We start from the raw sequence: 12,569 nt of genomic DNA, 5'->3' as shown, positions 1-12,569 counted from the left end.
GCTCCCAAGCCTGACCCACTCAGTTTTCTTTGCATTACAGGTAATGACACAAGAGTATAAGTTGGTGGACTTGACGAGACATTTTGGAATATAGATCAGTAGTTATAAATAATTGTTGTAAGGTCTATTTTATATTGTTTATGCTTTTGGTCTGTATCGGAACATGACATCTCGAGTTTTTATTATTTAATGAAAATACGTTCTCTTTGAGAAACGTTTTGATAAATTTTATCATATTTTGTTTTGGGAAGAAATTCCGCAACTCTTTTTAATCAAAAGAATTTACTCTGATTTTATAAAACAAAGCATAAACAAACCGGCCTTTTCTGGCCGTGAAATTAGGGATGTCACAGTTGGTATCAGAGCATTAGTTTAAGCGAACTAGGAATTTATAGGATTTCTAGACTTAAACTTAGAACACTAAGCGATGATTGTGAGATGAGTGTCTACCATAGTTTAGACACGAGCACTCGTATATTTTAGGAAAGATGCCTAAAATGCTTTTATGTGCTAAATGCTATGTGTTTTCCATAAATTATATTGTTTTTTCGGATCTATGGTATGTTGCCGATCGGATCTGGAAACCTTATGTGTTTAGGATTCTAAGCGTACGACTACGATATTAGAACTAGCATGTAAACATTTTGGAGTGATAAGGATATTTATACATCTATCATAAATAAAGCTTTCTTATCTTAAATTCTCATCCGATACACCGAACGTTTTCTTGGATGTACAAAACGTTATGGCGAAGACTCATAGAGAATTGAGTAAATGGAGGAAATGAAAGGCTTATGATAGTGAATGACACCTATCGGAAGATAACATAAGTGGTGTCTTGCCTTTAGTTTATGTTTGATAAAATAACGGAACGTTTAGAGGAGTACGGGACGTCTGAAGTACACCTTCGATTGGTAGGATGATGGAACGATTGGTGTAATTCTTGAAGATGTCCCATAATCTAGAATTTCCATCATCAAGCGAGTTGAAGTATGATTGATGATAGAAGATACGCATGGAAGAAGTCCTAGTAGAGTCTAGGAAAATTTTTATGATTAATTGGACACATTCCTATGTGTTAAATTGTTTGGTGATTTTAGGACTTGGGGATTGCGAGACAATACTTGGGACGAGAATGAGTATGTGTGAATGGTAGTAGAGATCTATACTACTGGAAGCACAGGACTCACGCTTGGATCATGGGAAGTCGCAAGGTTACCAAGAAGCTAGTAATTGATTCTGTTTTATTCAAGTATGTCATTACCATTGTTTCGGTAATGACTAGTAAGATGGTTGTTATTCCGACCCTAGTGGTCATATCAATTGAGTCCGACTATGATGAGAGTTCATCAGGACACGACCCATCGGTCAGTTACAATATATAAAGGAAAGTATTTATCCTAAGAAGAAGAAGGAGTCTAAAATGAGGACTTATTTTGTAACTCGAAGGTTATGATTGAAAGTCCAAAACAGTACAAAGAGTAGATGTAGGATTGAGCATCAAGGTTATTACTTAAGATGGAGAGATAACTTATGGAGTCATTATACGAATCCTATTTCATTGATGATCCCAGGACGTAATCATCCTAATGGGGAGATAATTGTAACGCCCATAGATCAGGGCTAGTCAATTTAGAGACAATAAGCATCAAAAATGACTTTTTTGGGAAAGAATATTTAGAATCATTTATCTTAACTAAGATGTAGTTTATGTTACGAGGTTTCCGAATATATAGACACCGTCAAAATCCGAGTTATAACGAAGAAGTTATGACCTGTCGAAGTTTCGCGATAGAACCGACATGACACAGCGCGACGTAAATAGTGAATTTACATTAGAGAGATAATTATCCAAAACAATCTAAATGAGAATTGAATATCTTATCGATAGTAGTGCAACGACGGAAAGACGGACGAAAACGGACGTCAAACGAAGGAGTTATGAGTTTATAACGGAGTTTTCCTGTCCCGGCCTACTAAAAATAATATATAAGTCATATAATTATAATATATTAAAAATATAGTCAAAATTAGCCGATGGATTCTAAATGAGATTTGTAGAGCATAATCTCACCTTCACGTCGATATAAAGAACGTCGAAAACGGAGTTCGTATGCGAAAGTTATGAATTTCTGAAGTTCGGGGCGCGAAACCCCAAAATTGTTAGATACCACGATGTTGCAAGCAGTGCCACGATGTGGCCAGTCTTCTGACACCTCCGGGAGTCCCCCAGGTGCAACTTGCGATGACACATGCAGTGACGACCAAGCCCACGACGTGGAAAAAGGTGCTACGACGTGGCAAGGGCAGATTTTTCCCTATAAATAGATTTGAAGGGCCAGCCGTTTAGGGTTGCTATTATCTCTTCTCTCTCTCCCGTTTTACCTCGATTTACATGGAAGAAATATCCCGAAGCCCCGGTATCAACCCCGAGACCCAAAGCAACTACCGAAGCCCGAAGATCCCCAGAAGAAAAGAGTTTCCGAGCCGAAGCTCTGTCCGCGAGAAACCCGGTGTGTGAAGTGATCCCGGTTTCACCGAAGAATATCTACTTGAAGAGCCGTAGTGTTGTCCGATCATCTTCTGATCAAGTGAGTGTGTGGTCACTTTCATCTTACACATAAATATTAAGTATTTGCTATGAAATACCTGCTATGTGTATAATATAAAGTTGTTTATATGTGTGAGTGTATAGTCCCTTTCATAACACGATTTTAATACAAGTATTGTTCGAATGTATTAAGTATATGTTTTGGGTGAGTATGTGATCACTTTCTTCTAACACATAAATACAAATTATTTGCTATGAAATACGTGCTATGTGTTTATATATTGTTTGTTTATTTGAGATGGGCATAAAATTGATGTTTTATACTGGTGTTAAATGATTTAAACTATGTAAGTAATTGTATCTACGAAAATGTTGGGTAGAACATGGGTAGATGGGATAGTTGGTGACTATGGAGTTAGCGCCTATTATATAAACCTTGGTGACTATGGAGTTAGCGCCTACTGTTAGATAAACCTTGGTGACTATGGAGTTAGCGCCTATTGTATAAACCTTGGTGACTATGGAGTTAGCGCCTACTGTTAGATAAACCTTGGTGACTATGGAGTTAGCGCCTAGTGTATAAACTTTGGTGACTATGGAGTTAGCGCCTACTGTTAGATAAACCTTGGTGACTATGGAGTTAGCACCTATTGTATAAGCCTTGGCGACTATGGAGTTAGCGCCTATTGTATAAACCTTGGTGACTATGGAGTTAGCGCCTACTGTTAGATAAACCTTGGTGACTATCGAGTTAGCGCCTATTGTATAAACCTTGGTGACTATGGAGTTAGCGTCTACTGTTAAGTGAACCTTGGTGACTATTGAGTTAGCGCCTGATAGCTATGGATTTAGTACCTGAGAGATAAATGTTGGTAACTATGGACTTAGTACCTGATAGATAAACTTTGGCAGCAATGGACTTCGTGCCAATTCCTTAGGTAAATCCTCAGGAATGAATGAATGAAAGATAGTTTATTGTTAGGGTAAAACCTTAAGAAATAAAGAAGAGAATGGGGATGGGTTATTGGGTTGATTGTTTGATGATTATATATATATATATATATATATATATATATATATATATATATATATATATATATATATATATATATATATATGATATAATATTGTGGGTTGAAAACCCTATATGTTCACCAGGCTCCCAAGCCTGACCCACTCAGTTTTCTTTGCATTACAGGTAATGACACAAGAGTATAAGTTGGTGGACTTGATGAGAGATTTTGGAATATAGATAAGTAGTTATAAATAACTGTTATAAGGTCTATTTTATACTGTTTATGCTTTTGGTCTGTATCGGAACATGACATCCCGAGGTTTTATTATTTAATGAAAATACGTTCTCTTTGAGAAACGTTTTGATAAATTTTATCATATTTTGTTTTGGGAACAAATTCAGAAACTCTTTTAAATCAAAAGTATTTACTCTGATTTTATAAAACAAAGCATAAACAAACCGGTTTTTTCTAGCCGTGAAATTGGGGATGTCACAGTACCTGTCTACTAATTCCCTGAGAATACAAGCAGTTTGAAAGTCATCATAAAGCTGGTGAGTTCATAAACATTTGGTTTTGGTGAAAAATGTTTTTTGATTCTTTTGAAAAGTGTTCCTCAAGAAAATCCTATATTTTCTAATGAAAAGCATGTTTGAAAGAATGTCTAATAGTAGAAAATAAACCATCAGTTTTAGAAAACATGTTATTCGTCCTAGAAGTAGAGATGCCAGTTTAGAAGTACTTGATTACTAATAGCATATATAAAAGTAGTTTTATTACTTAAAATAAAACAAATGAAGAAGAGAGTCTATAAACAAAGTTAGTTTATACTTATTTGCGAGTCGTATAACCATACTTGATATGACCAACAGACCTTTATAACATTCTTCAGGCGTTAAGATAAATGAGATTTGTTCACCCCAGGCGTGCCCGCCTAACTGTAGCTAGCAGTTTAGGTGTGAGATTGTCAGTCCCGAATAGATCTATTCACAAATCTCACGCTCTCCCTCCAGGAGACTCTGGTTATACTAAAAGGATTTATCACTATACACCTAAGGGTACAATATTGAAGTAGCGCCTCACAATTCTGTATAATCTAGTTTACTAGCGAGAAATCAATATAAAACGGTAATTATCCATGAATAAATGTACTTTATACTTTTGAGAAAACATATAACATAAACTAAATCTGCCATAGTTTATATATATTCATTTATGGATTTTGATTAAGTAGAGACTGCCTAGAGGGTTATCCCAAACTATACCCATTATAGTTTATTAGAGTTGATGTAGAGTTGCTTTGTAAAAACCTTTCTGAAAACTATGAAGTTAGATTTCCAAAATAGTAGTTTCCCTTATGCTCAAGATATTACAAAAAGAGATAAAATATCCGAATATGTTATTAAACGTGGAAATCGTTGGACTGCATTAATAAGTTTAAAACTTAATAAAATACTTTGAATTTGGCTTGTATCCCCCCCTGAAAACATTACAAACACGGAAAATGTAGGGGTATGAACTCACAGTTGTTTTGTGGAGTTTTTGACTGAAAAGAAGGTTCCCGAGTTGTTGCACGCGACACTTAACGAAAACCTATTATCAAATAAATGCGTATATGTATCTAAATTAGCAATTTTGTTAGATAAAGTGTCGGAAAAACACTTGAATTTGGTTGAGGAATGTTACCGAGACTGACTTGAATCGAAGGAATGAGTTTACAGTCTTAAAACACAAGTTTACGGTTTCTGAAGATGAGTTTACGGCCTAAGAACACGAGTTTACGGTTTCTGCAGATGGCCGAGTTTACGGCCGTGAACTCAAGAATAGAGTTTACGGTCTTTGAAGCCCGGACCATAAACTCGGAAAACGAGGTTTGGATGCTAACTTCGATGTGAGGAGTGATTCCAGACGTTCCAAAATGACTCCAAATGTGGTTTCTCGATGATTTCCGAAGTCTAAAAGCGTTTTTGTGAGTTTACGGTTGAAGAACTTAGAGAGAGAAGAGGTGAGAATGTGGCCAGAAAATGTTCTAAAGAGAGTGGGGGTATCGTATTTATAGGGCGAAAAATGGGGTCCACTCGTCACTGATCGAAAACAGGTTTACGGTCGTAATCCCATTCTTAGACCAAAATGTTGATTTTCGAGGTTTTCGGGTTTCCGCGTGATTTTTGGTTCCAACTTGCAAAATAATTTAATTAAACATAACTAGATTATTTTATTAAACCAAAATTTTGACGAAAAAGGTTAACGGGTATGAAATTTCATTAACGAAAAACGTGTAATGGAAACGGAAAAAGTTTCGGGTTGTCACAACCACATCCTGTATCAAGAACCCAAGAAATACATGTGATGATTCATTAGATTTAATAATGTAGATAACTGTGAAGGATGACTTGATCTTCCCATCCTTGATAATTTGCAGATATTCTGGGCAACTTCTTTTCCAATGCCCCATCTTGTGGCAGTTATGGCACTCTGCCTCCTTGGGGTTGGAGTTGGGTTTAGCAGAACCAGCCTTGGTTCCACTAGAAGAAGTACCATCTTGGGACTTTCCCTTGTGGTTGCTCTTTGAGGGAGCCTTCCTCTTCTTACCCTTCCCTTTCCCTATTGCCAAGACAGGGGCAGCAGCGGGAGCAGGAGTTGATGCAACAGACTTATCGTTGAGATTGCTCTCAGCAGTCCTTAACAAGCCTTGAAGCTTGCTCAAAGTGACCTCTTCCTTATTCATGTGGTAGGTCATGCAGAACTGGTTGTATCATGGAGGCAAGGAGTGAAGGATGATGTCGATTTCCAGCTCTTCATCAAAGTTAACATTTAACTTCAGCAGGCGATCAACATATCTCTACATCTTTTGCAGATGTGTAGTAAGGGACTCTCCATTACTCATTTTGGCAGTGATCATCGAAGTGATGATCTCTTACCTTTCTTGCCTAGCGCTTTGTGGTACTGGTCTAGCAAGTCTTGATGCATTTCATAGGGATAGATGTCCTCATAGGACTTCTGGAGTTCTGCAGTCATAGTCGCTAGCATGATGCAATTGACCTTCGTAGCATCACACTCATGAGCCTCAAAGGCAGTGATCTCTTCAGCAGTGGCCATGTTTAGGTTGATTTCCTTCAGCTTTTCATTAAGGACATACTCTTTGTTTTCATAATGAGTGACCATTTGGATGTTTCGGATCCAATCATTGAAATTGGACCCGCCAAATATCACTCTCCCACACAATTTCATGAGTGAGAACGAGCCAGAGGAATTCGAGCCGGAAGCCTTTTTGTTGACGTTCGACATCTGAAATAGAAAAGAGGCAAAGTTTGATTAGAAATGAATCCCCAATTAAACACCCAAATGAGAAATTAGGGCTAGGATCCAACAACATTATTTACAAATTAGAAGAGGGATGTCGTAATCTAACATGCAAATAATTTGAAGGTATGTGAATGACGATTCACTAATTCTCCACCATGAAAAACGAAAAGAGATTAAGTTTTAAATGTATTGAAAACTCCTAGATTTTTTGAAACTCATTGAACTATTCAATGGCACGTTTAAATTTTGATATGCCCTTCTAATTTGTGATTGGGATGCCGAGGATCACAAGGTGGGTGTGTATAACCATGCAAACGTACATGGTGCCCTCATTGTTACAGTCACCTATTCGATATGCCGGTTATCCACACACGCTCCATCGAACTATGACAAACAATGAGTCACCCTTTGCGACCTTTTCTTAGAGCCCAATTAGTGTGTCGGTTAACCACACACGCTCCACTAACGTCTTAGCAAGGGTACAAAGGGTAATTTCATGGAATTGCATCAATTTCACTTTTTCCTAAAGTAACTAAGATTGGGAATTTTGAAAAACGTTTAGTTACTTTTATAATTCATTATACTTATTAATGAGGAAAGGGTTGCCCTATCCTACCCTATCGGCTAACGACCCTTCACCAATCAAGGAAGCGGTGGGTGAGAGTGGACACCCATTAAACGGCCATTTTATAGGCCATAAACCTTATACCCCCCCTTATAGATCGACTTCGTGAATGAGGCCTACTAACGGTAAGACTAGCATTTAAGTTATACATATATATATATATATATATATATATATATATATATATATATATATATATATATATATATCTTATAATATTATAAAGTATAAGGTTGAATTTTAAACTTGTAAAATTCTAGGGTTTGAAATTTAAATAGTTCAAATTAAACTTTTAATCAAAAATTTATATTTCAAAACTTGAGGGCAAGTTTTGAACTTTTCAAGACACAAAGGATTAAATAGCAAATAATTTAAAATTAAACAATTAATTTAATGATTATCTAGATTTGACCTAATCAATTTTATTCACAAGATAATTCATCAAATAATTTAAATAATCAAATATTATCATATAAGGAATTTATTATTCAAATACATGGTAATTATCTATTGTTTTGGAAAGGATAAACATATAATAACAATAAAAATTCGGATTTTATTAGTTAAAAACGATTTTGGCAATTATCCTTGAGCAAAACAGCAAGAAATCCTGAAAATCCCTCTGTCCGACGCTCCGCCTCGCTGAGTCGCCTTATGGACTCACCGAGTTCATCCTACTCATTGAGTCCACATTGGGACTCGCCGAGTCCGTTAGGCAGATGACCCAAAAACTTGATTGTTAAGCAACAATGAAACACAAAGCATCAAGTAGAATAGAAGCCAATCAAGAAGCCAATCAAGGCTCTGATACCAGTAATGGGTTTTACACAAAATAGATCTAGGCTTGGATCTAGGCTTCTCTATTGTACATGTTATTCATCCAAGACTTGCAAACCCTAGATTTAGTGTATATAGTTCGAAATTAACATAACAAAATAGATCTAGATGATTACCTCTTCTTGAAATCTTGAATCTTCTTGTCCTTGGAGCTTAGAGTCACAAATGTCACTCCTCTAATGGCTTACAAACACCACAAGCAAGAGGATGATCTTGGAGAGAGGTTGGAAGCTATAGAAATCGGCTCTGGTACTCTTAGATGTAGGGTTAGTTGATTTCTGAAGCCTTAGGGGTCTATTTATACTTGTGCTACTAGGGTTTCAGTCAAAACCCTAATTGGATAGCTTAAACCTTAAGCAGTCCAAAGAACCTTCGAAAATAAAGGCCTTAGACGAAATTAGATGGGCTCCGACTCTCAATTTTATCCACCCCATAATTCCAAAGGATTCTCAGCCCAAATCAACTATCACACAATTGATAGTTCTTGTCCCTTTTATTTAATTAATCTCTTTTAACCATAGAATTCATTCTTAATTAATTCTTGTCTAATATTAAATAAACTATATGATTTCTTCTTTAATACATTATTCAGATAACATATTAATAAATCATAATAACCTCTTTGTTCATAAATCATCCTATCTTGTTGCTTTGGTGAAGGTAACCCAAAAGGACCATGCACAACCGGGTCAAATACTTACCAAATATAGTTACGGGCTTAGACACTAATCCAACAGCAACTTCAGATCTGAACTCTCTTTGGTCTCTAAGTCCATAAAGCTTCCAGTTTTAGCAAGTGTGAACCTCTCCTTAGGTGTAAAACTCCATGATAAGCTTGGATTTGACATTATAAGTCTTTAGAGCCTTACATGCACATAAAGTTTGAAACTTTACGTGATAACCATGCCTTGGGAAACTGGATCTGCAATATGGAACCTTAAATGGCTTAAAAAGCATCTGAATGGATAAAGGGATTAAGGGACTCAGTGAGTTGCATGGTCAACTCGGCGATTCCGATGAAGAATGTCGTGCAAGGACTTCTACATGTACTCGGCGAGTCAATGGGGTGACTCGGCGAGTCAACTAGGGTTTTCCCGGCATTTGGACACACATGAACTCGACGAGTTGTAAGGAAACTCGACGAGTTAGTGGGGGGATTTCACGACTACTCGAGTTCTGGAAGGACTCGACGAGTCGGGTCAACATGGACTATTGACCTTGACCGTTCACTTTGACTTTAACCAAGGGTTGACTAATTGACTTCTGGGGCATTTTGGGAAATTGGTAATTTATGAGTATGGTTCTATGATGAATATAGGTGGTGGAGTTTGTGATGGTGATCCGAGAGTTTGAGCTTATCTTTTGAGTCGAAGGTTGAGAGGTGAGTTATCCTCACTATACTCAAGGGTCTAAGGCACCAAGGTTGGCCCTTTAGATTTTAATCTTGATATGTTATGCCAGTATGACCTGTTAGATCGGTATCCTGGTAAATAGGATGGTATTATGTGGTATGTGGTATGATCTGTTAGATCAGTAACCTGGTAGATAGGATGGTATTATGTGTTATGTGGTATGATCAAGGTTGTAGAACTCGTTACTCGGTACCTGCTCGGCCGACTACCGAGTAGCGAGTACTCGGGAGTACCTGGGAGTACTCGGGGAGTACCCGGATTTTATAATTCATGTAGAAATATATTTAGGGAAATTATATATGTCAAAATCATAAGTTAAAATCCTAAGGTGATTGAAATATATAACAAAATTAGATACATGTGAATACACAATAACTGAAAAACACATAATGGTCTCACTTCATGAATAATTACTAAAGATTTAAGATATATATGTAGTAATAATCACATGTGTGTGTATTAAATAATAACTCATTAAGTATATTATACATATTAATCATCAAGTTGATCGAGTTTTACAACACTGGTCATGTCAGTAAGGGGCCGATCGGGGAGTACTCGGGATTTTGTAACTCGCCTCGGTAATGGGCAGAGTAGCGAGTAATCGGAGGAGTAATCGGTCGACTCGGTGAGTTTTACAACACTGGGTATGATCTGTTAGATCAGTTTGTTTGTCTATAGACTGTTATGTGATTATTTGTTATATGTGCACATGTTTGTTTGGCGATTGAGGCTTATCTGCTTTGTGCGAAAGTCAGTAGACCTAGGCATTCTAACATGTTGGTTGTGGGCCGTGAGTATTCCATCCCGAGGATGATTGGACTCATAGTATGTGGGTACTCCAAAGCTTTTGGGCATATAGTTTCAGTTTATTGTCTCCGGTACATCAGAGGATTACAACAAGGAAAAGGCGTGATCGTACAACTCCTCACTTTTTATGACTTTGTTTCTGGGAGACACTGATATTATAAATTTTGAAAACAATTTTGTAATGGTTAATGGTTTTGAAATGTTCTTAAAAGTTTAAATTTGACATGATTTTTATGGGTGTTATAAGTTGGTATCAGAGCCTTGGTTTGAGTGAATTGGAGGAACATTTGTGTGAATCCAGTCTCAAATCAAGGAAAGATTTTCAAAATGGTTTCCAAAATAATTAAAGGAGGATGCAGGGTGTACAATCAACCGGAGCCAGTAAGTAAACCCCAAAATACCATATAGTTATTTGATTATGTGATATGTTAGAACAACATGCTAGTACTAAGCTAGGGATCTTCAGGAATTGCATGATAGAATTGCTTGATTACATGATGCCTGCTAGCCTAGGGTTTCCTTTATATGAGATTGACATCATTACTGTAGTTGCTTAGTGTATGCATCACGGTTATACATAATTAAGATCTTATAGCCCAAGAATTTTTGATTTGGCCTTATGTTCTGTTCTTGTTTGATTGGGGGCTTAGGGTAGGAGCTGATATTCGAAATTATATAGGGTACAACATTATGTATGGTTAGCATACACTAGTGTTGTAGGGTTGGTGGAAGTTTCATGGATGGGTGGGTTGTGTGAGGCCGATAGGTCGGTTGTGAGACAGTTAGCCTTCCTCTAGGAGTGATGTTGAGCGACCACCACGTGTATGTATATTGTTAGGGTGTTGTGGTGATACTTGAGACAAATATGGGTAGGTGTGGAAGGTAGTATGGGCCCGTACTACTGAAAGCACATGACCCATACGCATAGCAAGGAACTCACAACCCCTAGGTTTAGTAGGGAGTTGGTTCCCAGTTATTTATACGAATTGTCTGATATCTTCATGTTATATTTTCAGTATGGTGGTTACGAGGCGTTTTATGACTGGATCGAGATCGGGAACAAGATAGGGCGATCAGAAGGCCCCCGCAGCGCCTGAGATTATCGGCCAGGAGGGGCCAGTGTTGACAGAGGATCGTGTCAGGGAGATCATCTGCAAGCAGGTGATCGAGATTGTCCGGGGTCATATGCCAGAGTTGTTTGGGACTATCAAGTTCGCTATGATGGAGTACTTTGATGACAAATATGCAACCCTTGCTAAGACAGCTGTCACTGCAACTACCTCGGTTGTAACAGCAACATGGGGAGGAGCTGGCCGAGTTTTTTTACTATGGAGACTTCGATAACACGAAGCCCCCGACTTTCGATGGTACTCAAGATCCTATCGTAGCCATGAGGTGGCTTTCTGACGTGGAAGGATGTTCCTTCACGTGTTCATTTCCTACTGACCAAAAGGTCAGGTGTGCCCTGAACTTGTTACGAATTGGGGCAAAGGACTGGTGGAGGCTAGTGACTGGGTCATATACAGATGACCAAAGAGCTGCTGTTACTTGGGAGAAGTTCAGGGATTTGTTCCGTGCTCACTACATTCCACGGGTCGAGCACAAGCAGTTGTCGCAGGAGTTCTCAGACCTGAAACAAGGGACGGAGTCGGTGAAGGAGATCACGCGCATGTTTACTAAGAGGGCGATGTTTTGCCTGGAGTTTGCCACGGAGCAGGATCATATGACACGTTATCTGAGCATGCTCAAGACTGACATCCATCAGTTTGTTTCCACTCAACGATGTGATACAATGTTGGACTTATAGGAGGCCGCTAGGCGGCGCGAGTTGGAGATTGAGCTGCAATTTAGGGAGCAGCGACAGGCCCCGACACAGTCATAGCTGGCACCAAAGCGGTCTAAGACCACTGATACCAGGACTGCGGGATAGCCAGGCCGCACTTGTAAGAATTGCGGATAGGCTCATTCAGGGACGTGCCGATCAGGGAGTGGGTGTCACCGATGTGGAAAGCAAG

General features: G+C 38.2%; 1 protein-coding gene across 1 annotated transcript; it reads left to right on the top strand.

The window, feature by feature from the left end:
* Positions 1 to 11,944: 11,944 nt before the first annotated feature.
* Positions 11,945 to 12,361, top strand: LOC145010203 (uncharacterized). Its single transcript, XM_078968773.1, has one exon. It carries the CDS (start codon positions 11,945 to 11,947, stop codon positions 12,359 to 12,361), a length of 417 nt encoding a protein of 138 aa, XP_078824899.1.
* Positions 12,362 to 12,569: the final 208 nt, after the last annotated feature.

The sequence above is a fragment of the Lactuca saligna genome, chromosome 8 (assembly GCF_052625555.1).
Source record: "Lactuca saligna cultivar CGN05327 chromosome 8, ASM5262555v1, whole genome shotgun sequence".
Taxonomy (NCBI): domain Eukaryota; kingdom Viridiplantae; phylum Streptophyta; class Magnoliopsida; order Asterales; family Asteraceae; genus Lactuca; species Lactuca saligna.
The sequence above is the reverse complement of the archived record's forward strand: the minus strand, read 5'-3'. Positions and strand labels throughout refer to the sequence as shown.